The sequence below is a fragment of the Equus asinus genome, chromosome 11 (assembly GCF_041296235.1).
Source record: "Equus asinus isolate D_3611 breed Donkey chromosome 11, EquAss-T2T_v2, whole genome shotgun sequence".
Lineage (NCBI taxonomy): Eukaryota > Metazoa > Chordata > Mammalia > Perissodactyla > Equidae > Equus > Equus asinus.
Window position 1 is genome coordinate 8,513,500 of NC_091800.1, and position 27,092 is coordinate 8,540,591.

The 27,092-nt window shown below is 36.9% G+C and overlaps 1 protein-coding gene across 12 annotated transcripts in view; it reads left to right on the forward strand.

The window, feature by feature from the left end:
- Positions 1-664: 664 nt before the first annotated feature.
- CDK8 (cyclin dependent kinase 8) overlaps positions 665-27,092 on the forward strand; it is a 125,236-nt gene continuing 98,808 nt past the window's right edge. For 7 of the 12 annotated variants that reach the window (XM_044777401.2, XM_044777404.2, XM_070520424.1 and 4 more), the window contains exon 1: positions 735-1,597. In XM_044777401.2, coding sequence (XP_044633336.1) covers positions 1,470-1,597 — 128 coding nt within the window. In that variant the 5' untranslated portion in view covers positions 735-1,469. Of the gene's footprint in view, positions 1,598-27,092 lie in introns of all 12 variants that reach the window. The other 5 variants (XM_044777402.2, XM_070520428.1, XM_044777407.2 and 2 more) reach the window with 5 other exon arrangements.

Genomic DNA, 27,092 nt, shown 5'->3' on the forward strand with positions numbered 1-27,092 from the left:
GAAATGCAAAATAAATACAAATATAAAATTGAAAAATAAAAAATACATATGTAAATAAGAGGGATAAAACAAAATGAGGGACTATCATCAAGATATCAGGATTCCTCCAGCTGACACCTTTCCTACTTTAAAATTATTAACAAATTAGCTTCCATGGATTTAGATCCATTGCTGAATCGTGCCGAAAAATTGCTGTTCTTATAGGCAGAGGTGCCGGTACTCAAAATAATGTCCCCTCTGAATGGATGGGAAGCATTCGGATGGGTATCTGTCTCAAGAGTAACACTCTTTACGATCGGCGAGGACACTCGTCGTTGATTCACTGTTATTCATATTTGTAATGTGCGTCAGTACGTTGATATTATTGTGCAGCCCTGATCAGCTTGTGAACAAGAGTACTGTACCAGCTGATAGTCTGTGAGCTGTTTACAAATAGACTTTTTTGCATAATGAAAATGCCCTTTCAAATCTGGAGTTCGGAAGTGGCACAAAATGGGATTCTAATACAAACTAGCCTCACTCTCACATGAATTTCTTTGGTTAAGGTTATGGTCCGAACCAGACTCTAGCGATATTGGCGTAAAAAAAAATTTTTCTCCTAAGTGATTGAAACTAATCTCACCTTAGACTACCAATCCCATCATGCAACGCTCCCCATATCCCCACTGTGAGGGGTGGAGTCTAGAAGGGGCGGCAACCGCGGAGGCCCGTGCATTCTGGGCATTGTAGTCTGGGGCCCTGGCCGCCGTCAAGACGGGCCACGTGGTGCGTTTGGCGGCAGCTTTGGGCAGTGGCTACCCGGCTCCCTCCACACGGTCCTCGGGGTGCCGGCCCCGGCGGGGGCGAACAGCCACGGCGGAACGGGCTGGAGGCAGGGCCGGAGGCAGCCCGAGCCTTCGCGACGTTTTTGCGACAGCCGCGGCCGTGTTTCGCAAGTCCCCTCCCTCCTCCTCTCTCTGAGGAGGTACCGGCTGTTGTGCGGCACTGCCTTTCTGTTTGAGTGTATGGGAGAGTGAGTGAGTGAGTGAGTGTGAGCGTGTGTGAGAGAGGGTGAGGCGTGAGTACGAGTGTGAGAGGAGCAGAGCCCGCCGTGGCCGCCCCGCCGCTCCCCGCAGCGGGAGCAGAACGCGCGGCAGGAGGGAGCAGGAGAGCCGGCGCCCCGGGAGCCCGCGGGGACAAGGGCAGAGGCACCCGCTCCCCACCCCCAGCCCTCGTTCCTCTGCTCTCCTTCGCCCGGGGGAACCTCCCCTTCCTCCCCCCGGCCGGCCTCTGTCCCGCTGCCCCCCTGGATGTCCCCGGCGCTCTCGCGGGGCCTCCTCCTGCTCTTGCCGCATCAGTCGGGTTGGTGCTGCGGCCGCCGGGTGTAGAGCGGGCGGGTTCCCGGGGGCTGCGGCTGCCGTTGCTTCCCCGGTGCCCATCCCGGCCGCCCGACCCCCCGACCCAGCTCCCCGGCCTCGGAGGCTGTGACAATGGACTATGACTTTAAAGTGAAGCTGAGCAGCGAGCGGGAGCGGGTCGAGGACCTGTTTGAATACGAGGGCTGCAAAGTTGGCCGAGGCACTTATGGTCACGTCTACAAAGCCAAGAGGAAGGATGGGTGAGTGTTTGTGTCTGTACCGGTGTCCGCGCTGGGCGGCGCTCCCGCAGGCCGAGGCAGGTAGCCGGGAGGCAGAGCGGGGCGCCGGAGTGCCGGTCTCCCACTTCCTCGACACCCGCAGCTGTCCCCGCCTGCCAGGTTTGGGGAGGAAGTGGTGTAGGAGGGATCCAGACCCGCACGAAATCCTGCGTGCTGCTGTCTCTCTTCTACTTTGGCGGCTCATAGGGAAAAGAACCTCTACCCTATGGGCTGTGTACTTTCCAAGGGTTTCGGTACTAGATTTTAAAAAAAATTCGTTATAAAACGTCGGTTTAAATGATTTTGGGGGGTCGATTTGTTATGGTAACCTGGGGATTTTCTCAGCCGTCTCTGAAGTGACATCCATCAGTCTGGAAGGGAAACTGTGATCCTTTCCCCCACCAGTTTGTGATTGATTTATTACCAAATTTGGATTTTACTTGGGGGAAAGAAAGCAGCAAGTAAATGTGGTTCTGAAGAGTTTGTCGTAGTGATCATCTGCAATATGAATGTGGCAATTGCTATTTAGATAGCATTAGCTGTGAGTTTTACACAGAACAATGGGGGTTTGGTGCAGGGTGGGCGGTGGGGAAAAAGGCGAGTGACAAATAGGGGTTATCTTGTTCAGGCTGTTACCCCAAAATTTAGCAGCTGGCAATGAACTTTAAATAGTCTCTTTGCTTTAAATATTCTTCCCTAGAAATAACTTAATTAAGTCTATGACTGGCAATGCTCCCAATTTAGTTTCTTAAACAGGCAAGTGAAGTGTTCGTTTTTCCTTTGTCAGTAGATCAATGTCTTGTAATATTGACAAAAGAGGAGGCAATTTTTAGTTGAAGAGAAAATATATTTGATTAACTCCTTGTTTGCCTCTTGTATAAACGGATGTTGTCTCTGTTGCCTTTGACAGTATAGAAAATTGCTGGAAAGATGATGTCAAATGTTATTATATAATCTTTAGATTTTATTATAAACAAAGTAGCTTTGCTTGAACATCACTGTTAGTTTGGTTAGCTGCTGTTTAGCCTTTAAAATAATTGCTGCTTTTTTCAAATTAGGTAGGAGACTATGTTCAGAATTGTATTAGCATTAAAGAAATGAAACCATTTGTAAAGCTGAAGTAAGTTACTTGTGGTGGGGGGAGCCATATTTATAAATACTTCGGTATTCTGGATACTGGAAAAGGAGGTGTACATTTATTCAACATTTTTCTTAGATTTACTGAGATAGTTTTCTAAAATAACTTAAAATGGCTCCAAGAGGAAGATAGTAATTCTAATTGATTTGGAATGTGCATTTCAGTGCTTATATGCAGCAGTACAGCAGTACGGATATCTGCAAAAGGTAGGGATTTGAAAACTTGATACCCTGGGTGCTGCATGTATTTAAAAGTACTTTTTAGTGGAATGGATAGTCTGGTGACATTTGAGAAATCAGCATCTGGAAATACTGTTGACTCTGTTGTTTAATTGTATTTCTCATTGAAGTATTACTGTGTGATAACGTATATAGTTTAAAAATTAACCTTAACTTCTCATGCAGTGCTTTTCAAAAGCCTTAAACCATCTTCCCATCCCCCAATATTATGTAATTTGGGGCATGTTTGTAAAATCCCCAAGCCCATGAGATGAGACGTTGTAGTACATTTGACCAGTCTGTTGTCTGTTTTATAAAATTCTAGTGACTTTAAATTATTTTTAATCTTTCTGAGAGAAGCCATTTCTGTTTTCATAAATTACCAAATTAAGCTAATAAAATATACAAATTTTATTAACTTTGATTTTATATTTTATTTAAAAGCTATAACATTGTATATTAGCAAGAAGTACTTTTAACCACATTTTATATCTCATGGTCACGTCTTAATTTAGGCTAAGAATAATTTTAGAAAAATTATATAATTTAAAAATAGCTGAATATATAGTATGTGAACATTTCTTAGTCATTTGTGATAGCTGAAAAGTAGCATTTCATTTTGGAAAAAAATAATTTTTTATTTATAATTCTTTGGACTTGTTTTCCAGCAGCCTTTAATGATTTTGTTTATAGGATGAACTTTTTTTAAAATGGATCAAATGTCAAGAGAGTTTTAAAATTACTTAAAACAGATTTTACTTTCCAGAGGGAATATTTTTCGGTTTGGCTTCTTTTTTATAACCTCACTCTGGTAAAATACAGCATTGTATTTATGAGGTTCTTTTGATCTTATGTCAGTGAAATGTAATTTAATGCATTTTAGTCCTGGTAAAATAAAATTTGTGGCTGTTTAATCTTTTATAAAAAGATGATGATGAAATAATTTGTTTCTAGTATTGATTCACTTTCAAATTAAATTATATATTCTGCAACTGAAATTTCAGAGTTCTAGGAACCCAGACAGTAACACCTTCAAAGAGAATCCTGAGATTTACAATAAAATCAAATGTTTTATTTAGATGTATTTGACTGTTAAAATGAATGTATATAAATGTTTTGTCCTTTTCCTTTGTCCATCAAGCATCGTAAAACATGAATAATTAGTAAAAGAATTTAGACAAGAGGGGTTAGCGTCTTAAGTTACTAAGTTTTAGGAAATAAAACTGTTTGAAGGTCATTTCTTTGACTTAAAGAATTAGTAATACCATTCCTGCTAGACACTTAGGATAAACTCGGCATTTTAAGGAACACGGGGGAGGGGGAAATACTTTATTTGAGGTATGTTTACATACATGGAAAAAAAGGCCTTTTTATGATTTTGTTAATTTCAGATTCTAACAGTTAAAAAGTAAATGAACAATAAATCTTGGGAATAATTTGCTTTCACTGTCACCAGAAGTGAGATAGAGAGTGTCCTTTGTGTCTGAACACCAAAAGGATGCTGAGTGGGAAGCAGGGGGATTCATTTTCTTTCTGAGTCAGTTGTATTTCCTCTGCAGAATTTAGACAACCAATTCACTTTGTTCGAAAGAATGGAAAAGTGTGAGAAGACAGAAAACAATCTTTTTCAATTCTAAACTCTCTTTATAGGCACTTGACATTTGTAGAATTTAAAAATTAATTTTGATAAGAGTTTGATCTCCAAAAAAAAAAGTGAAAAGAGTTTTCTTGAATAGTGTTCTTAGTCTATTGTACTCTGTGTTCAAAAGAACAGATAATATATAATTGGGATTGTGTATATGTGTTAGACATACAGGAAACTTTAGTTGGGGCACTTTGGTGGAAAATACGGAGATTAGTAGACAGTGATACTGATAATAATAGCTAAACTGTTGAGTAAGTACTAGTTCCTGGGCAAAGCCCTTTACATTCATCATCCATTTAATCCTCACAAGTACCATATCAAGTCAGTTCTGTTCTTCAGTTTCATGGATGAGGAAACTGAGACTTAGAAAAGTTAAGCAAATTTGTCCATGGTTACATGACTAATTAAATGTCAGAGCTGAAATTAAGAGGATTACATGCAGGTCTCTTACTCCAGAGTCCATGCTCTTAACCATTATGCTTTATATAATTAATACATTAAAATAACTATAAACATAGGCATGGAGCTTTGGGTTTTAGTGGGTTATTCAGAAAACATGAATGCCTTATCACAGTACAAGTCTTTTCAATTAACTGGTATACTTTTTTAGTACATTTCTGAATGGCTCTCGTTTCTCAAGTGCTACAAAAGTATGTATGTAGATATGTGAGTGTGTCTATACAGACATAGAGTTCTATCTGTATGTCTAGAGAAATGCACACACACATATACATATGTGTATGTTTGTAGGGCCAAACTCTAATCAGGCATGTTAAGATATGAAAGTTCTTCATCTAATGGAAAGAGCTCTAAGTTGCAGAGACTGGAGACCTGAGTTTGTGTTCAGACTCTGCCTCTGATTACGTGTATGACCTTGGGTAAGTCACTTGCCTTGTAACCTTGGCTTCCTTGTTTGTAAGATTAGAGTGTTTGAGTTCATAACTTTTAGGGTTTTTTCTAGTATTATGATTTGAGAGAGGTCAGATTATGAGTATAAGGTGTAATACTTTTGCAAAATTAGGTAAACAACCACTAAAATGAAATTTTTACTTTAGACAATGGTACACTTCTGTATTTCTTGGTCTCAGGCTTTAATGTGGGTTCTTATCAACTGCCAGAAAGAAGTTAGGTAACTCCCAAAGGTTTACCAGCTACTTTACCTTACATATCTTATATCACCTTAGCATTCCTTCGTATTTGTCTTTTAAGACGTTGGGATTTATGGGCTAGTGCCTGCTCTCACTCCTGTGAACCGTTCATTTGGTGGCTAACACAGGACACTCGTGATTCACTCTACAGTCCTTGTAAACTTTAAAAAATGTGTTGGAAAGGGACATACAGAATATTTACTAGGCACTTCTTATCTACTTGCAGTTGAATTTATCTGCCTTAGATATTCAGTATGTTCAGATTCACTGTTTAGGTCACTTTGAGGTTTCATATTTAGATCCCGTTTTCTTAGTAGCCAGACTGGCAAATTAAATTAATTCGTTTTGGATTTGTTCATTTGATTATTGCTTTTACTGTTTCTTCCAACATTTGAAGAATCCATTCACTCATTGATTCAACAAGTATTTATTGGGCTTTTCTATGTACCAAGCACTGTCCAGGGTTTTGGAAATGCAAAGATAAATAAAATATTCCATTGTTTGAGGAGCTATCTACTGGAGAAAGAATCATGTAAAATAATCTGTAGCAATTTAACGTACACTATAATAGTTAATACAAGGTACTATTGGAGTACAGAGTTGGACGCTCCCAACTGCTTAGAGTTTTCAAGAAGAGCCTCTTAAAGTTGACAACATTTTGTCTGACTCTTAGGAGATGAGGAAGATCTCATCAGAAAAGGCATTTCAAGAGGAATAGGGCAAAGAGGGGTGCTATTGTGCTCTTACAGACCCCAACAAATGTGGGTTTGAATTTTATTTCCCACGCCTTTCCTCCCCCTAGTTTTCCCTTAGCAGCATTTTTGAGCTCTTGCTATATGTGTAATACTATGTATGTTTACTGCAAATATTCCATTGTACCCACTGGACATGATGAGGTCTCTGCTATTTAATAATGGGGATAAATTTATCAGCATGCACTGAACACCTTAATTGTCTGTGTGGCAGTTTTCCATCATAAGAATGTTGGTGAATCAGAATACAAGCAGCCTCTGAAATCGAACTCTCTGACTTAAGAGTATCTCTCATATGGGGCTGGCCCCGTGGCCGAGTGGTTAAGTTTGCGCCTCTGCTGCAGGCGGCCCAGTGTTTCGTTGGTTCGAATCCTGGGCACGGACATGGCACTGCGCATCGGACCATGCTGAGGCAGCGTCCCACATGCCACAACTAGAAGGACCCACAACGAAGAATATACAACTGTGTACCGGGGGGCTTTGGGGAGAAAAAGGAAAAAAAATAAAATCTGTAAAAAAAGAAAAAAGAATATCTCTCATATGTAAAACTTCCATGGCAGAACTCCATTTTGATTACAGCTCTGGATAGCAGATGATTCTGCTTTGGCCTCACCTCTGTGAGGAGTAGGGAGCCAGAATTTTCTGTGCTGCTGAGATGGTGGTGGCAACAGAGTGGAGGGGGAATTTCTCTTGTTGGGACTCTGTGATGTGTGAAGAAATGGGAGGTAGGGAGATGGCTTCCGGCATACTGGATTTCAGCTAGAAAATAGAAATAATGACAAATTATTATAAATTATTGTGGGCCATTTACACAGTTAACTACTTTTTAAAAAATTATTTCTGTGGACAAATGTGTTCAGAATTATGATTTACAAACGTTTGAAATGTGCTCCATATGTAAGTTGGAAACTGTGTATGCCGAATCAGTGTTGATAAATATATATTCCCCGCGGCTGGTGTCATCTTTCTTGTAGTGCCTTTTATTGTTGAATCCAATCCTCATTTTCTCTTTATTCTTTTTCTGTTCTTAGCTGCTGCTAGAGAATGAAAATCTTGTCCTTTCCTTCTTCAGAACAATTTGTAAATGCTTTCCTTCACGCCAGCTTAGGTAGGCCTTGGCCGTCTCTTTGTTACTTGGAGACTACTATGATATTTTTTATCTTTAGATATCTCGTCACCTCAAGACAGTTCTTGATGTTGTCACTGAAAAGTGACTTTCAACTTTTATTTTGATCTTAATACTTGAAGACCCTCAAGATTCTTTAGTATGGTTATTGTCAAAGTCACAAAACCAGTCCCTGCTGTCGTAAGCTGCCTTACTGGTAGAGTTATGTCACGTTCTTCAGATGTGTTATGGCAGAAAAAATGCTAAGAAACCCCTTTTTAAAATTGAGATATGTTATATACCATAAAATTTACCTTTTGAAAGTGTGCAGTCGCCTGGGTTTTAGTGTATTCACAAAGCTATGGAACCATCACTACTGTCTAATTTCAGAACATTGTTATTACCCCGAAAAGCAACCACATACCCATTAGCAGTCACTCCACATTCCCCCTATTCCCAGCTCCTGGCAAGCACTACTTTACTTTCTGTCTCTATGGATTTCCCTATTCTGGACATGTCATATAAATGGAATTACACAATATGTAACCTTTTCTTGTCTATCTTTTACTTAGCATAATGTTTTCAGGGTTCATCCATGTTATGCATTTATCAGTATTTCAGTCCTTTTTATGGTTGAATAATATTGCATTGTATGGATATAGCACGTTTTGTTTATCCATTCATCAGTTGGTGGACATCTGAGTTTCTCCCTTTTGGATATTATGAATAATGCTGCTATGAACATTAATGTGTGAGTTGTTATTGGATATGTGTTTTCATTTCTCTTGGGCTTATACCTAGGTATGGAACTGCTGGGTCGTACAGTAATTTTGTGTTTAGCTTTTTGAGAAACTGCCAAACTTTTTCAAAACAACTGAGAACCACTTTTGAGTGGCTTAACCTTGACTTTGGTTTAGCCAAGATCTTTGTCCTTTGTCTACAAGACCTGACTAGCCTCCTTTATTTCCAGGACAAGTTTTACACTCTCATCTGTCACAGTGATTCTGAAATGCAGATTAACACAACTGCTCCTCGTCCATCGAGTTAGACCACCGTTCTGAACTTTTTCTCAGACAGTGTCTTGTGCTGGACATTTTTTCCCTCAGCTGAAATAGCTTGCCACACTTAGCTTCAGAAATCCTAACTGCTTTATCTTAACATACAACTGCAATAGGTCTCTCTTCACTCATCACCCCACAAGACATAGTCCTTCGTGGGTATATTATGTAACTACATCAGTGTATATGTGGTTAATGTTTATATGTCCTTTGGGTCTTTCTGGTGAATGTTTATGGGTTAGATATTATAGATTTCCTCTGGGGCAGTAGTTGTGCTCCCCTCAGTTCCTGGCACATTGCCAAATGTTGACAGGTATTACTTTTTTATTTTTGGTGTACCTGAAATTTGCTTTTGAAAGTCTTTCTTTTAAACTGGCTAAAATTAAAAACTTGAGCATATTATAAGAGAATGGAAAAGCAGTGCTTTGGGAAAATACCCACAGAAGCAAATTTTGATGAGCTGGCTATACTGATAATTGAACAAAACAAAAAGCCAAAGGCAGAGGCAAACTTTGTTAATTGGCTGAACCAAATAGAAGGCCCAGATATTTGAAAATTGAGCCACTACAGAGTAAAGTATTTTCTGAAATATATCTTGTAAGTGAATCAGTTTAAGTGGGGATCAAACCTATATGTCTAAACTTAAGGAAAATGTAATTGGTCTCTGAACCAGAGTTGGCATTGAATTTTGTTTAAACTCCATGGTTGTTTCATATTTGAAGTTTACTTTTGTTATGTGAATAATTATTTAGGGTAACTACTACTCAGAGTTAACGCGATTACTCATCTCTCTAGACAAGCTCTTTAAAATCTGTAACTTTATTATAGCCTGTGAATTCTAACAAATAATCATCCTAAGGAGAGGAATTCATTACATCATGATTCAAGGCCTACTCTGGGTGTTTCTATACACCTCAATTTATAGGTTGTCAAGAGAACTAAAGGGATTAAAAAACCCAAAACTTGTCCGTCAGTGGTATTATGGTTTATATTAAGCAAGTCATATTTTGGAGGAAAGAGGAGGTAACTATTGAAAAATTATTTTTACAAGTCTTCTGTTTTAAGGAAAGCCAATAAATCATGTGAAAATTTAAGCTCATATAGAATAGATAAATTTGATTGGAGTTTTTCTTCACTTTTTGAAAGAATCCTTTTAAATATGTGAGCTCTCCTAGTGTATTTATTTTGTGACTCAATTTGCAAAAATTCAGTTTATATACAATTTCCAAAAAATAGTCAAGCAAAAGTAAGGCATACTTGGGGCTGGCCCCGTGGCCGAGTGGTTAAGTTCGCGCGCTCGCTGCAGGCGGCTCGGTGTTTCGTCGGTTCGGATCCTGGGCGCGGACATGGCACTGCTCATCAAGCCACGCTGAGGCAGCGTCCCACATGCCACAACTAGAAGGACCCACAGCTAAGAATATGCAACTATGTACCTGAGGGCTTTGGGGAGAAAAAGGAAAAAAATAAAATCTTTAAAAAAAAAAAAAGTAAGGCATACTTATAATTTGTTTTCTAATGCTGACTTAACATCGAAGGTTCTTTTAAATGTAAAATTAAATCATTTAAATATTTGACATTTCATTATAGTTTCTCTTATTGATAGGTTTTGTTTAGGTAAATTTGTGTGTTTATAATTTGTTTGGTAGCTGTTTACCAAGTGTCTGTAATATGCCAGGTTCTGTGCCAGATATAGGTGATTCAGCAGTGAGCAGGCCCTGGTCTAAGTCCTTAGGGAACTTACAGACTTTTGAGGGCCACAGGCGAGTAAACAGGTCATTGTAATATAGTAGGATAGGGCTGTGATAGGGAAAACTGTAAGTTGCCATGGGGGTACCCAATCTGCTCTTGGGGTCTCAAGGATGATGTTTCAGTTGTGACTTGAAAGGTAATTAGAAGCTACACAAGTGAATGGGAAGTAAATAAGAATGAGTGGGGGTTGGGAGTTATAGTTCAGGCTAGAGGGGTAGCATCTGATTCCAGAATTTCTTTATATAGGAAAGGGTGCAATCTGGTTGAAAAGGGAGTGCAGTAGGGGTTGGATGGTGTGTAGTAAGAAAGTTTTAACTTAAATTGTTTATTTGAGGTAATTTTGGGAGCTTGTGTGTTGTAGGGGGGAAGGCTAAAGCTCTTCCCAGTACCCTTTGGAGCCACCACAAGTAGTATTTACAGAGATGTGAAGGAAAGATAATATGGTGAGGGAATTGAAAGAATTTCAGTGCCAGATCTTAGAGAGGGGTAACAGGTGGAGTGAGAGGTATAAAAAATAAAGTTGGAGAAATAAGTGGGGTCTTGTAAATCATGTTATGGACTTTGTACTTTATTCTGAAGACAATGGGGACCATTTATTGGGTTTTTAATAGGTAGTAACAAGTTCAGATTTATTATTTAAAAAAATTACTCGGCAGCACAATCAGAATGGCCATATGGAACCAGGATTAGGAGAGTGCAATAGCAGTCCAGGTGAGAGCTGCTGGTGGCTTGAATTAGGGCAGTGACAGAGGGTTTGGGAAGGAACAGTTGCTAGGACTTGTTGACTTATTGGATGTGAGAGAGGAAAAGGTGAGAAGAACCAAGGATAATGCCTAGGTTTCTGGCTTGAGCAGCAGGCTGTTGCCATTCACATTGATAAACCAAAACAGGAAGAGGAGCAAATTTGAGGGGGAAGATGATGAATTGAGTTTTTATACATTGAATTTTAGGTACCTCTTAAACATCTAAGAAGAAATGTCAGTTAGGCAGATACATGAATCTAGTGCTCAAGAGAGAGATCTGGATAGAGATAGACTTGGAAGTTAACAAGTATTTGAAGTAATAGCTTTGAGGGGCCTTGAAATTGCCTAGGGAGAGTATGTAGAATGAGAGGAGGACCTAGGATAGAGAGTAGAGAAAGAAATTTCTATCCAGAAGGCCAGGAAGTTGAGTCCTGAGAAGGAGGAGAAAACCCAGGGTCACCCCATTGTGCAACAGGAATTGTACAGTGTATAGTTTATTGGCTGTACACAGCAGCTTGAAGGACCTTGTAGGTAGAATCATAACAACCAGGGAGAAAGTCTTTCTGGAAGGAGTGGTAGGCAGTACTATATGCCATACAGAGGGCAAGGGCAATGATGAAATGCCTAGGTTAAGTAAAATATTTTGAACAAAAGAAAAATTCAGCTAAAGATTTTTGGACACCAGAGCTTAAATCATAACACACCTTGTAGGTTTTATCCAAAATGTTTTGGTATTTTAATAGTTAGCCCTATCTTTTAGGGCCAACCAATGAAAACTTACATTTCCATCTTTGGTTCCACATTGGCTGTATTACTGAAGCTAAACTCCTAGATGCCTTTATTTTTTTATTCCATGCTATTCAAGATAGTTCTTATTTTTAAAACAAGAAAATAGCTTTTTTTTCTCATTATAAAAATGATGCATATTCATTGTAAAAAATTCATAGTCTAGAAATGTCTACAGAAAATAAAAGCTTCAACTCTATTACTTGGAGACAATTATTTATCTTTCCAGATAATGATAGTATAGATTAGTGAAATCTACTGTGATCTTATATTTTTTTCATTAAAGAGTATCACGCATCTTTCCCTGGAAGTAAATATAGCTTAAAATCATCAGTTTTAATTATTGCGGGCATCACATTGTATGGTTGCATGTAAATATATATCCACTTAACTAGTTCTGTAGTGATAGACAAAATTTAAGTAGTCTCCAAATTTTAGCCGTTACAGTTAGCAAAGGACCTCCTGGAAAATATGTCTGCAGTTCTCCAATGTCGTATCAAGTCCTTGAAGTAGAATTTCAGGCTTAAAGGTTGTACACTTTCAAAAATTGTATTTTTATTATAAACTAAGATTGGATTATAAAATTAATATATTCTCATCATAAAAATTTGAAACGGTACATAAGGATACCCAGGAAAATCTAAGTCTTCCTCTTTAGGGACAGTCATTGTCAGCAACTCCTTGTGTGTATGCGTATAGAAGTATGTATATGTATGGTAGACTTTAAAGTTTATTTTAATGCTTTATTCATTTGGAGCAGATAATATATGCAAATGGAAAAAATGTAAATATGATGAAGAGGTGAGAACTTAAGTCTTCTCACCCTGTCTCCTTCAGCCACTCATTTCCTCTTCCCTGAGCTGTCAACTGATATGTTTCTTGTGTATGATTTCCAGTTTGTGGAAACTAGCATCTTTTGACTTTGTTTATGGTATTATTTTTCATGTGCAACTCTTTTGTTTTTAAGAAGTCGCATTTATCGAACTTTTCTTTAATGGCTGCTGGGTTATGTGTCAGAATTAGAAAGGTCTGTATGTCATCATCTTTAAACAAGTTGTGTGGTATCATATATATTTATTCTGTGCCTTGCTTTTTTCTGTTCATATGTTTTGGAGATCAATAACAGCACATATAATGCAGTTCATTTCGTCAACTCATCATTTTGTCTTATGGGTGTAATGTAGTAATACTGGTCCAATTGAAGGACATTTAGGTTGTTACCTTTTTTTTTTTTACAGTCTTAAACAATATTGCCGTAAATGTCCTTTACATCTAGTTTTGCATACAGCATCCTTTCAGATGGAGGTGGAACTCTCAGGTCTTCAGAGTTCCCCACAGAGATATTTGCTGTGGATGATCCCACTGGCAAGGAGTGAAGTTTTCATGCAGCAAGAAAAGCTCCCTTGCTCTGTCTACATCCACAGGGTGTTTTATCCCTCCCCGCTCCTGTCAGTGGCTCTAGAGACTGATCATAATGCCCAAGCTCAAGTTACCAGTAACAACCCCGCTACTTCACTACAACACTGGTGAAGTGCAGGTCAGTTTCCCAGGAATCTCTCTTAACAGGCCTGGACTTCAGACTCTTCTGAGGTCCAATCTTACATCCTCTGAAAAGGTTGCACCAGTTACACTTACATCAAAACTTCAAAAACAAAACTTATCTGGAAGGAAGAAACGGGAATAGATATAGTAATGACATCTTTGAGTCATGGGAGTTAAATGCATTGTAAAGTCGCAATGGTTTAGATTATTCTTTTGGAAGTTTTACTTTGGGTTTTCTTTCCCCACAGAATGTATTTTAGATTACTGGTTGGGATAAAAAGAATTTAAGAGCCATGTGGATGTTTAAAATTGCTGTCATTATTATCTTTACATCTTATTTTATGTTCACTTTCATCAGATTTCTCTATTCCAACCTAATACTGCTGCTACACTTTGTTCCTATCGCAAATGATTAATGTTCTTGATGTATTCTATCTCCAATCACTTATTTAGCGCTGACCCTTAGTACTCTTACTCTTGCATAGATGATCTCTCTCTCCATTCATTTCCTGTTGCTTGGCTTTCATCATCCTCTCATTGCCTGCCCAGTACTAACCTTCCTACCCCCAGTCTTTTCCTTTCTCCCCACTTTTGGCTGGCTTTTTCTGTTTTGTACAGATTTTAGCTTTGGCTGTGTTCCTTGTCACCTGTCTCAGTTGCATGCATCTCTGGGTTTGCCTCCATAGACCAGGAAGCTGGAGTCCCTTCTGCAGCCAGTTGAATGCCTTGATTTGCATGTTCAGCAGAGGTGATCATTCGTGGTAGGTAAGCAGGCAGGTGATTATCTGTAAGACAATTCTGGTGTATTTTGTTAATTTTGAAGAGACTTTAAAAAAAAATTTTAAGTACTGCAAAACATAATTCTTTCTTCATAGATATAATTTCTGCTCAACATAAGTTGGAAAGTACTTAGTCCTCTTAGATAGATAGGAAGCTGAAGAAGTACACAGACGTTTTATCTTTTTATCTGAATATCTATTTTAGTTCACATGTGTCCAGCACTGCTTGAGAATTTAAACCAGATATCCTGGAGCCGAAAGTTACTATTGTCCTATTTTAGTCAAGACTAATTGACCTCTGCAGATCATGTGACATGAGCTAGACTTGGCTGTGCGTAAGTGAAAAACGTAAGGAAATCTGTCAAAGTAGCACATACTTTATCTATTTCTTTGCTGGATTTTTTTTTGGATGGGACCATTTGATTCCAAAAGGTGATTCAGCCTGATATTCTTTAAGTAATTGAAGTTTTCAATGCAAGCAAAAAAAATTACTAACCAAGTCTACCACTTTTTAACCTTTTTTTGACTTTGATCATTCAGTGTCTGTCCTGTTTCTCTTGTAGTTTGTGTAACCGCACTCGCTGAATTTAAGTTTGCTTACTAGTTTTTGAATCAGATGCAGTACAATTACATTTTTCCTTCGTGAAATTCTGTACTATAATTATTCCTGAAACATTTTGGAATGTAACGTAACATTTGCCACTAGTTATTTACTTTTAAGTGTTTAAAAAGTACTTTTGATTTAGTTGCACTGAACTAAGTAGGAAAATTAGATCCCTAGTTGTCTTCATGGAGAAAGTATTAGTAATGCCTTCCAAGAAGTTATAAATTTGTAGTTCATAAAGTTTTTTAATAGCTTTATTGAGATACAATTTACATATCATACATTTTACCTGTTTAAAGTGTACAGTTCACTATTTTTTGGTATATTTACAGGGTTATGCAGCCATCACAACCTAACGATCTAATTTTAGAATATTTTTCTTCCCCGTAAAAGAAACCCTGGATGTATTAGCAGTCATTTTTCTTTCCTTCCAACCCTCAAGCCCTAAAGCCCTAGGCAACCACTAATCTGCGTTCTGCCTCTGGATTTGCCTATTCTGGACATTGCATTTAAATGAAATCATACAGTATGTGGTCTTTTGTGAGTGGCTTCTTTCACTTAACGTTTTCAAGGCTCATTCACGATTTAGCATATATCACATTTTTTTTAGTCATTCATCAATTCTTGGATATTTAGGTTGTTCCACTTTTTGGTTATTATGAGTAGTGCTGCTATGAACATTGGTATAAGGTATCTGAATCTCTGCTTTTGATTCCTTGGGTATGTATATACCTAGCAGTGGAATTGCTAGATCATATGGTAACTCTGTGCTTTACTGTTGAGTAACCACCAAACTGTTTCCACAGTCCTTGCACCATTTTACGTTCCCACCAGCAATGCATGAGAGTTCCAATTTCTCCACATCCTTGCCGACAGTTTTTTTCCTCTTTTAAAAAAATATAACCCTCCTTAGGGGTATTAAGTGGCATCTCATGTGGTTTTGATTTGCATTTTCCTAATGATGAATGATGTTGAGCATCTTTTCATGTACTTATTGACCATTTGTATATCTTCTTGGGAAAACGTATTAAAATCCTTTGCTCATTTTAAAATTGGGTTATCTTTTTATTATTGAGTTGTAGGAGTTCTTTATTTATTCTGGATACTAGACCCTTATCAGATATATGGTTTGCAAATATTTTACCCACTCTTTAGGTTGTCTTTTTTACTTTGTTTTTGGCACTGTTTATAGCACAAAAGTTTTTAATTTTGATGTAGTCCAGTTTATCTGTTTTTCCTTTTGTCTCTTGTGCTTTTCGTGTCATATCTAAAAAACTGTTGTCTAATTCAAGGTCAAAAAGACTTACTCCTATGTTGTTTTCATGGTAGTTTTTCTTTTTTGTTTTTAAAGATTGGCACCTGAGCTAACAACTGCTGCCAGTCTTTTCTTTTTTTTTTTTCTTTTTCTCCCTGAATCCCCCCAGGACATAGTTGTATATTTTAGTTATGGGTCCTTCTAGTTGTGGCATGTGGGGTGCTGCCTCAGCATGGCCTGATGAGTGGTACCATGTCCACACCCAGGATCCGAACCGGCGAAACCCTGGGCCACCGAAGTAGAGCATGCAAACTTAACCACTTGGCCGTGGGGCCGGCCCCTCATGGTAGTTTTATAATTTTAACTCCTAGATTCAGGTCTATGGTCAGTTTCGAGTATTGTGTGAGTTGAGGTCCAACTTTGTTCTTTTGCTTGTGGATAATCCAGTTGTTCCAGTATCTTTGAATTGTCTGGGCATGCTTGTTAAAAATCAGTTGGCCCTAAATGTAAGATTTTTTTCCTGCACTGTAAATTCACTTCCATTGATCGATGTGTCCTTAGCCATTACTACACTGTTTTGATTACTGTAGTTTTGAAGTAAGTTTTGAAATCAGGAAGTGTGAGTTGTCCAATTTTGTTCTTTTTTCAAGATGTTTATTGTATTTTATTTTTTTTAATTTTTGTTTTCTCTTCTTCTCCCCTAGGCCCCCTCACTATGTAGCTGTACATTCTGGTTGTAGGTCCTTCTAGTTGTGCTATGTGGGCCGCCGCCTTCAGCATGGCCTGATGAGCAGTGCTAGGTCCACACCCAGGTTCCAAACTGGTGAAACCTTGACCTGCCGAAGTGGAGTGCACAAACTTAGTCACTCGGCCACAAGGCCAGCCTCTTTTTATTTGTTTTTTAATGTGGTAAAATACACATTATATAAAATTTACTATCTTAAATCACTTTCAAGTGTACAATGCAGTGGGATTAAGTACATTCCTGTTGTTGTGCAGCTGTCAGCACCATCCATCTCCACAACTGTTTTCATCTTGCAAAGCAGAAACTGTTTCTGTTAAATAATAACTCCCCATTTTCCTCTCTCCTCAGCCCCTGGCAAACCCTGTTCTGCTTTTTGCCTCTATGACTTCGACTGCTCTAAGTCCCTCACCTAAGTGGAATCATAGTATTTGTCTTTTTGTGACTGGCTTATTTCACTTAGCAGAATGTCCTCAAGTTTTATCCATGTTGTAGCATATATCAGAATTTCCTTCCTTTTTGAGGCTGATTAATATTTCAGTGTATGCGTATATCAGCCAGCCTGGGGATCTAGAGGTAAAGATTTGGTGCTCTCACCACTGTGACTCAGGTTCATTTTGTGGTCAGGGAACCACACCACTATCTCTTGCTTCTTAGACTGTGGCAGCTGCGTGTTGCTGTGATGCTGAAAGCTATGCCACCAGTATTTCAGATACCAGCAGGGTCACCCGTGGTGGACAGGTTTCAGCATAGCTTCCAGACTAAGACAGACTAGGAAGAAAGACCTGGCCACTTCTGAAAAAATTGGCCATGAAAACCCTATGAATGTTAGTGGAGCATTTTGATGTAGTGCCAGAAGGTGAGAGGATAGTGCAGAAAAGACAGGGCAGGGTTCCGCTCTGCTGTACACAGGGTTGCTTGGAGTCGGCACTGACAACAATAACAACAAAAAACATATGTGCCGCATTTTGCTTATCCATTCATCCATTGGTGGACACTTGAGTAGCTTGTATGTTTTAGCTACTGTGAATAATGCTGCTATGTACATGGATGCACAGATATCTCTTTGAGACTATACTTTCAATTCTTTTGGATGTATACTCAGAAGTGGGATTTCTGGATTATATGATAATTTATTTTTGATTTTTTGAGGCATTGCCACACTGTTTTCCACAGTGGCTGTACCATTTTGCATAACCCATCATCAGTGCACAAGGGGTTCCAGTTTTTCCAAATCCTTGACAACACTTGCTCTCTGCTATTTGTCTTTTTTTATAGTAGCCATCCAATGAGTGTGAGGTGGATCCCATAGTTTTCATTTACACTTACCTGATGATTACTGTCTGTTGAGCATCTTTTCATGAGCTTATTGACTGTTTTATGTGTTCTTTGGAGAAATAATCTATTTAGGTCCTTTGCCCATTTTTTTAATCCGGTTGTTTGCTTTTTTGTTGTTGAGTTTTAGGAGTTCTCTATATATTCTGGATATTAATCCCCTATAAGATACATGATTTGCAAGTATTTTCCCACATTTTGTGGGTTTCCTTTTTACTCTATTCATATTGTCTTTTGATGCACAAAATTTTAAAATTTTTGTGATGTCCATTTTGTCTATTTTTTTCTTTTGTTTCCTGTTCCTTTGGTGTCATATTCAAGAAATCATTCCCTTTGTTTTCTTCTAAGAGTTCTGTAGTTTTAGGCCTTGGATTCATTTTGAGTTAATTTTTGTATATGGTGTTACATAACGTCTGGCTTCATTCTTTGCATGTGGATAGCCTCTTGTTGAAAAGATGGCTTTTCCTTCATTGAACGTCCTTGGCACCGTTGTGAAAAATCATTTGACCATATATGTGAGGGTTTATTTCTGGACTCTCTTCTGTTTCATTGGTCTTTGTGTCTGTCCGTATGTCATTACCACACTGTTTTGATTACTGTAGTTTTGTAGTAAGTTTTGAAATCAGGAAGTGTGAGTCCTCCAGCTTTATTTTTCTTTTTCAAGATTGTTTTGACTATACTGTGGTTCATAAAGTTTAAACTCTGACTACACCTGCTATTATTTTTCACTTTTCTAATAGTTTGGGATATCTTAGAAATGTGTGTGTATGGTTCCAGGTTACTAAGTTTTCTGGGTAACTGGCTCACTGTTTATTCACCAAACCTTTCTTTGTTTTAATCATTGTGGATGAAAATCATTTTAAAATGTTTTACATAATTTAGATGTACATATGTATGTATTGGCTCCTGTACTAAATAGGTATGTTTTTAGAGTTCATGTACCTATGTTGTTTCCTTTACTCTTTTGTTGTCAGCTGTCACTTAAAAAAGAAACAATGTTTTTTTAAATTATAGAAGTAATAACTATCAATTGTAGAAAATGCAAATAAATTCTAAGAGGAAAATAAAAGTCACCTTATTTTGGACACCTAGACTTTTCTCTAGGCATATTTTAAAATTGGATTATATTGTATTATTTTGAAACCAGCTTCATTCCCTTGACACTAGTTTGTGAATATTCCATGTTATTAACCATTTTTCTGATCTTTCCATTAAGTTTTAATTGTATTGTTTGGTGGTATTTTTTTTTCACATTTTACTTTTACATTCCTGTTTTTCACTGCAATTAAACTTTTTTTTTTTTTTAAAGTTTGGCACCTGAGCTAACGTCTGTTGGCAGTCTTCTTTTTTTTCTTTTTCTTCTTCTCCCCGAAGCCCCCCAGTACATGGTTGTATATTCTAGTTGTAGGTCTTTCTGTTTGTGCTCTATGGGACGCTGCCTCAGCACGGCCTGATGAGCAGTGCTAGGTCCATGCCCAGGATTCGAACCGGCAAAACCCTGGGCTGCCAAAGCAGAGCGCACAAACTTAACCACTAGGCCACAGGCCAGCCCCAACAATTAAAATTTTGTTGCTACATCTTTGTAGACACCCAGAATTTTATCCTTCGGAAAAATTTCTAGAAGTGGATTTGCTGTATCAGTTTTTTATGTTTTTGATATATAAGGCCAGATTTTCTCCTTGAAAGTTTGAACTAATTTGTAATCTCATTCATAATGAACAGGAGTAATGTTTGCCACTTCCTTGATCAGTATTTTTATTATTGTTTTCTTTAATCTTTGCAGATTTGGAAAGAAACCTTTGGAATCACGGTTTTATTTACATTTGTTTCATTAATATTTAAATTTACAGTTTCATTTTTATTCATTATTTAATTTCTTTTGCAATTTGCCCAGTCATATTTTTCCCATTTTCCTATAATAGTCTTCTTTAAAAATTTTTTTCATAAAGTGCTTTGTTTATTGGGATATTAACTCTTTTTATTCATGTTGCAACTATTTCCAATTTTTTGTCTATTTTATATGTGTGATATTTTAGTGATAATCAAATCTATCATTCTTTTATTACATTTGACTTTTCTCCACTATGTACATTTTTTCTTACATTTCCTTCTAGCATTTTTATGAGTTTAAAAAATTTTTGCAGTTGAATTTTTGTGTAATCTTAAATTTACTCGGTATAACATGTTATGTGGGGTTCTAACTGTAATTTTTCTAGTCCTTTTAATACTGTTGAACAGTTCTTTCACAGTTGATTTGAAATGCCACTTTATTGTACTGTAAGTTCCCATGAATACTTGGTGTTTATTTCTGGACGTCCATAGACTTGTCTGTTCCTGTTTTACTCCCCTATTGTTTTAAGTCTTAGAGATTTATAATATCTGGTTAAGACCACACCCCTTCGCTACTCTTCTTTAAAAAAAAAAATAGTTTTTCTTGTTCATTTATTCCGGGTAAACTTTAAAATCAACAATTCAAATTCTAAAAAGTATTTGGGTTTAAATTGTGCTAACTGTGTTGATTAATTGCTCTTCATACTCAGCAATATGGTTATTTTTTTTCCTTTGTTCAAATTTTATCTTATGAATTTTGATAAAGCCTTGTAGTTGTCCTCATATAAATCCTACGTATTGTTTATTACTAGATATTTTATTTATTTTAATAGTCTTATGCACAGGTTTGTGTATCAGTTGGTCTCGTACAATATTTGTGACTTACTTATACTGAGAAATTATTCATTAACTACTTGTTATGGAGTGAAAATATAGCCAAAAGTAAAGACAGTTCAGTGAATCCCCATTAACCCATTAACCTACCATGGTGCTCAAATACCATAAACTTTCTGCTGTGCCTGTCTATTTAAAGTTTTTTATTGCATTTGTGAGTCTTTCTTCTTATATTTTTAAAATACTTATTTCTAGTGTATAATTTTATGTATTTACATTTAATTCTAAACACTTTTAGTTCACTGTCTTGGATTTTTTAGGTAGATATTCATATCATCTGCAAATACCAATAGTTTTATTATTAACGCCTTTCTAGTACTTAAACTTAGAAAATATGATATTGCCTTGGCTATAATTTTTAAATAACTAATAATAATGACAATCTTGGGGATATTTTTGCCTTACTTTTGGTGGAAATGTTTTTAGTATTTGCCTGTTAGGTAAGAGGCCTTATTAATTTTTATTCACATAACATTATTAGATACGGAATTGACCTTTGGTGGTGGTGGTTGTTTTGGTGAGGAGGATTTGCTTTGAGCTAATGTCTGTTACCAATCCTCCTCTTTTTTTGCCTGAGGAAGATTAGCCCTGAGCTAACATCTGTGCCAGTCTTCCTCCACATTATATGTGGGTTGCTGCCACAGCATGACTTGACAAGTAGTGTAGGTCCTCGCCCAGGATCCAAACCCATGAACCCAGGCTGCTGAAGCAGAGCATGCCGGATCTAACCACTACACCACGGGGCCAGCCCCTGGAATTGACATCATATATGCGATGTACTAGCTTTATGAGCTTGAGCAATTCATTTAATCTCTCTGATCACTTCAGATTTCTCATCTATAAAATGAATTCATCCCACAGAATTCTTTTGTATAACATAATAAGATAAAGCATGTAAAAGAAGTTTTCATGTTCTCCTAAGGCCATATAAGTTATATCACTTTAATAATTTGTTAAACTAATGTCATTTGTTCATCATTCATGATTTGCTATTTCTCCAGTGCCCAATTATGCCAATTCACATTTTTCAAGAAGATGCAATGTATATTTGTAGGTAATTTTCCTGAAAATGTCTGTTTACAGATAGCAACCTATAGTGCTTCTGCTACAATGTCATGATTGTGTTTCTGAAAAATCATCCCTTATAAAAACAGCTGTTTTATTGGGGAAAGGGAGCTAGAGGATTTCTGTAGGATTTGCTATGATTTAAGTGTTTTTATAGATGTAATCTAAAAATAGTACATCTATTGACTAAAATTAACAGAAACCAACCGAATGTTTTCTCCCTTACCATTTAGTCCACTCCCTTAGAAAGTTCTTAGATTTCCTGTCAGCTTTGTCCTTGACCGTGCAGTTTTGCTTGCACTACTGTTACCACTACCTGTGGTGAACAAAAGAATAAAAGAATGCTTGGGTAAACAAAACAGTTCTATTTCAGAGGAACACCCAGACGCCCCAACAATGCATCTATGTAGGCCTATTCTTTGCATGCAGCTGTTATTTTTCCTCTTTACTCTGTGCTGATTCCAGTTTGCATTGTAACAGTAATGCTATGATGTGGTGTTTTTTTTTCCCTAATTAATCGGCAATGTTATAGCCATATTATGTTATAAAAACTCATGCTGTAAGAGTCTTGCCTATATTTGCTAGTACAGGGTAAACAGTAAGTAGTACTGTAAGTACTTGTTGATTACAAATGGGCAGATGACCCAGAGCATATATTGAGACACATTATTATTGTTCTAGCCAGTGCAGGTGTTCAAACTTGACCTAGTAAACTATGCTTATTGGATAGGATCTGTCTGTATAAATATGGTTGTTCTTGTTATAAGAATTTGAACGAGTTCCAGAAAATTGTAAGGGGAGGGTATCTCTAGAAAAACACATATGGGGGTGGAAGTGGACAGATGATGCAGGTATTCGCTGTATCATTTAGACTATGTGTTGAAAATACAGTAGAAAATGTAATCCTACAATTGTACAAAATCGTAGTACTTTTTAACTTTTGACAAGTGTGTTACATTGTAAGAAGACTAGAACTAGAACAGGTTTGGAGAAAGGCAAATAAAATGATTGGGAGAAGGGTACTGTAGTATATAAACTAAAAGCGTTTGGGTCTTTCAGCTTGGAAATTAAAGGAATGGATTTGAAGTATAGAAAACTGTGACCATACAAAGTTGAATATGGACTTGTTTCTAAATCTCAGATGTATGAGCTGTTGTTTTTTCCTCTCCCAATCTTGAAATAGGACAACTGGATAGAAACTCTACAATACTTTATTTTGCTGCTGAAAACATGATGAATTCCTAGAAAAGTTTAGATGTATTCATGAATGATAGATCTACAATTAGTTACTAAATGGAATTTGAGGTTTTATGTCAGTCTTCGAGGTTTAAATCAAGGGGTATAAGCATACTTTCTCATATTGGTGCTATTTCAAATATGTGGAAGAGGAACAAAACTTCTTTGTGACCCAAGATGTAGAACTGCGACTAATGATTGAAAACTAAAGAAGATGTATTTTGGCACTGTAACATGAGGAGCGATTTTGTAACTGTCAAAGTTGTCCAAATATGAAATGGAAGGCAGAGAATTCTTTCTTTTACAGAGATTTCAGCATATCCTGAATTGATGGGGTTGTTGTAGAGAAAACTCAAGTATTGGATGGATGTTTAGACTAGATGACTTGTTTGGTCCTACCAGCTCTGAGATTTAATAATAAAATGCCAAGAACCATTTTCAGTTAGACAATGTTGGACCAAATGGGCTAAATCTAGAAAAAGTACAGTAAATTATGTTGAAACCTGGAGATGGTTGGTTTGCCTTTAAAAGTGGATGAGCCACAAACTTGTTTTACATTTTTAAAACAATACTTTAAAATTTTTAAAAATAATGAAGTAGTCATGGAAAGAAGTATAAACAGTATATACGTAGTACATAGAAGAGGATGAACTGGAAAGTAATAGTGCTCCATTGCTCTGACCATCTTATTTCGTTCCCCAACTGTTAGTGAGGGATAGGAAGGATTGAGAATTATTCCAAGGTTTCTGGCTTGAATAACTGAATTGATGGTGGTGGTGCCATTAATGCAGAGATGGGGTAAGACTTGGAAGAACAGGAAGCTGTGTGGGGCAGTCTTATTGAATTGTCTTACATTATCTGATTTAATTATTTAGGCCTTGCATTCTGTTTGCCCTCTGGCTTCTCTTCAAAGATGTCAAATTATTTCAAAAAGAATAGGAACTGACTTGAAGACATTTTTGTTGGACAACTTTGGGGCAATTTGAGCATCAAAAAGAATAATACATTATAATATGTCATATAAAGAATCCATGAATCCCTATTGATATTAAAAAAGAGAGGGAGAGGGAGTTCTTCTTTTGAGAAGAATGGTAGTCAATAAATGTAGAAGGAATGATGGAATCAGAAAAAGGATTTTGTAACTCCCAGGATAATAGTTAATTCAGACAAGAAGCGTCTTTGGATACTAAAGCCATTTGGTTTAAGTTTGTTGGGAAATAGAATATTCCTTTCGTTTTCAAGCATCACCTCACAAATAGTGTACTAATTGCAAAGGAGAAAATGTACCTTTACATATGGAGAGATCTGGCAGTCACTAGCTTAGCAAAATGAGCAATAGTGGTGGGAGAGCCTGTCATTGTGTGTCTTCTGATGTGACGCAATAAGAAAAAAGATCACCCAAGAGGCATTCTTGCCCGAAATGGTTAACGTAAATCTATAGGTGTTTATTATACGATTCCTTCAATTTTTCATTTGGCTTAAAAATTTTTAAATAGTAAATTTTTGAAAGCATGATTTTTAATGACTGCGTCATAATCCTACATAGCTGTATATGACAATTTGTTTAATAATTAAATATAAATCTCTCAATGAGATTACTTATGGATGATTTCATAAATGGTGGCTTAGGACCTTAAATAAACTCTCAAATATTTGTTTAAGCCTTTAATGCAACAAAAAATAGCACTAAAAATAACTTTGAGTGACTCCATAACTTTGCGAACATTTCACCTGTTCCTCCTTGGAGCCTCCTCCTCTCATTAAAAGCTGAACCCTGAGCCTCTCAGAGTACTGACTTGATAAGGATATGGGAATAGTGAGATGGAGGCACTGGCAGCTATACAGGTCCCATGGTTCTATAACAGTAAGTAGCTTAAAGTGACTCTCATAGGAACTTGGTATTGTCTGTCTAGAAGTTAAGCCGTTAAGCCTCAGGTGGTGTGTAGTGGTACCTCAGTGTGATTTTAGTTTTCTGTCTCTGGTAGCTAGTTTATGTGAGCACTTTTTCATATGATTAATGGCCACTTGAATATCTTTTTTGTGAAATATCACTCAAGTCTTTTGCCTGTTTTTCTACTGGGTTGTTAACCTGTTTCTTACTGATTTGTAGGAATTCCTGTCCTTTGTTGAACATATATGTATTGTAAAAATTTTCTGTCATTCTGTGACTTGCATTTTTACCTTTGTAACCATGTCTTTTGATAAACAGAAGTTTTTAATTTTAGCACAGTTTAATTAATCATATTTCTTTTGTGCGCAGCAATTTTCGTGTTCTATTTAGGAAATAGTTGCTTACCTCAAGGTTGCTTTTTCAACATTGAGATCTACAGTCCATTCGGAGTTGATTTTTGTATATTGTGCTAGATAGTCAAGATTTATTTTATACACTGTCGTAATTACTGTAACTTTATACGTCTTTATAATAAGTATAATAAGTCAGGTAGTATAAGTCTTCCAGTTTGTTCTTTAAGATGATCTTGGGCATTCTAGCTCCTTTTCGTTTCCTTACACATTTTAGAATTTCGAAATTACACAATTTAGAAATTAATCAGTTTCACCAAGCAAACATATGCACATACACACCCCAAACCCTACTGGGATTTTTATCATGATTGCTTTGAATCTATAGATCAGTTTGGGAGAAAGTTAACTTTTTTTTTCTTAAAGATTGGCACCTGAGCTAACAACTGTTCCCAATCTTCTTCTTTTTTTTCTTTTTTCTGCTTTTTCTCTCCAAATCCCTCAAGTACATAGTGGTATATTTTAGTTGTAGGTCCTTCTAGTTGTTGTATGTGGGATGCTGCCTCAACGTGGCCTAATGAGTGGTGTCATGTCCGCGCCCAGGATCCAAACCGGAGAAACCCTGGGCCAAAGCACTGTGGGCAAACTTAACTACTCGGCCACGGGGCTGACCCCAAAAGTTAACATTTTTATGATACTGAAACTTCCAATCCATGAACATCGTATACCCACGATTTATTTAGGCTTTAATTTCTCCTAGTCTTTCATAGTTTTCAGTGAAGTTCTTAGACATCTTTTGTTAGATTTATACCTAGGTATTTGATTTTTTTTATCCTATTGTAAATTGTATTTATTAATTTAATTTTCTATTTGTTTGTTGTTAGTATATAGGAATACAATTGGTTTTTGTATGTGGACATCAATCCAGCAACCTTTAAATTTGCTTTTTAATTTTAATAGTTTGTCAAAAATTCTTCTAATTTTTCTTGGTTTTTATCCCTAAGATTGCCTTACCACAATCTAATACACCAACACTATTTTGTAAAGCTTCTTAGGTTTTCTGGAGTGCTATATTACATTTAGATTGGAATCACATATGTTTGGTATTAAAATAATGTATTATAGAGTTTGACTTCAGTATCTATCAGTTGTGATCCAAATATTTTATTAAACATGCTTTTTTATATATAACAAAATTAGAGAAACCAGACCTAGGAAGATGCCACTTTTTACCATGAGTTTTTTTCTAGAAATAGCATTAGCATAATCACGTATTAAAATGTGTTAATTAAAGCAGTTTTAAAAGCTATAATCTGATTTATGAAAGTTGTGCTAATCCACACTTTTCAGAAATACTTCTTGTTTTTCTTTCATTTATTATTTATTTATCAAGCATTTATAAAGTGCCTTTTGTGCCAGGCACTTAACTACTCAGAGTTTAGAGTTCAACAAGAGTGAGAGTGGGGGCTGGGAAGCAGATACATAATTGTAATAGAGTGATACTAATCTGATTGTAGTGTGGCCTGGCTGTTACAGGAGCAAAGAAAAGGATCATCTAACCCATACTGGAGGAAGACCCTATGCTAAATATTAAGTGCAATTGGAGTGTGAT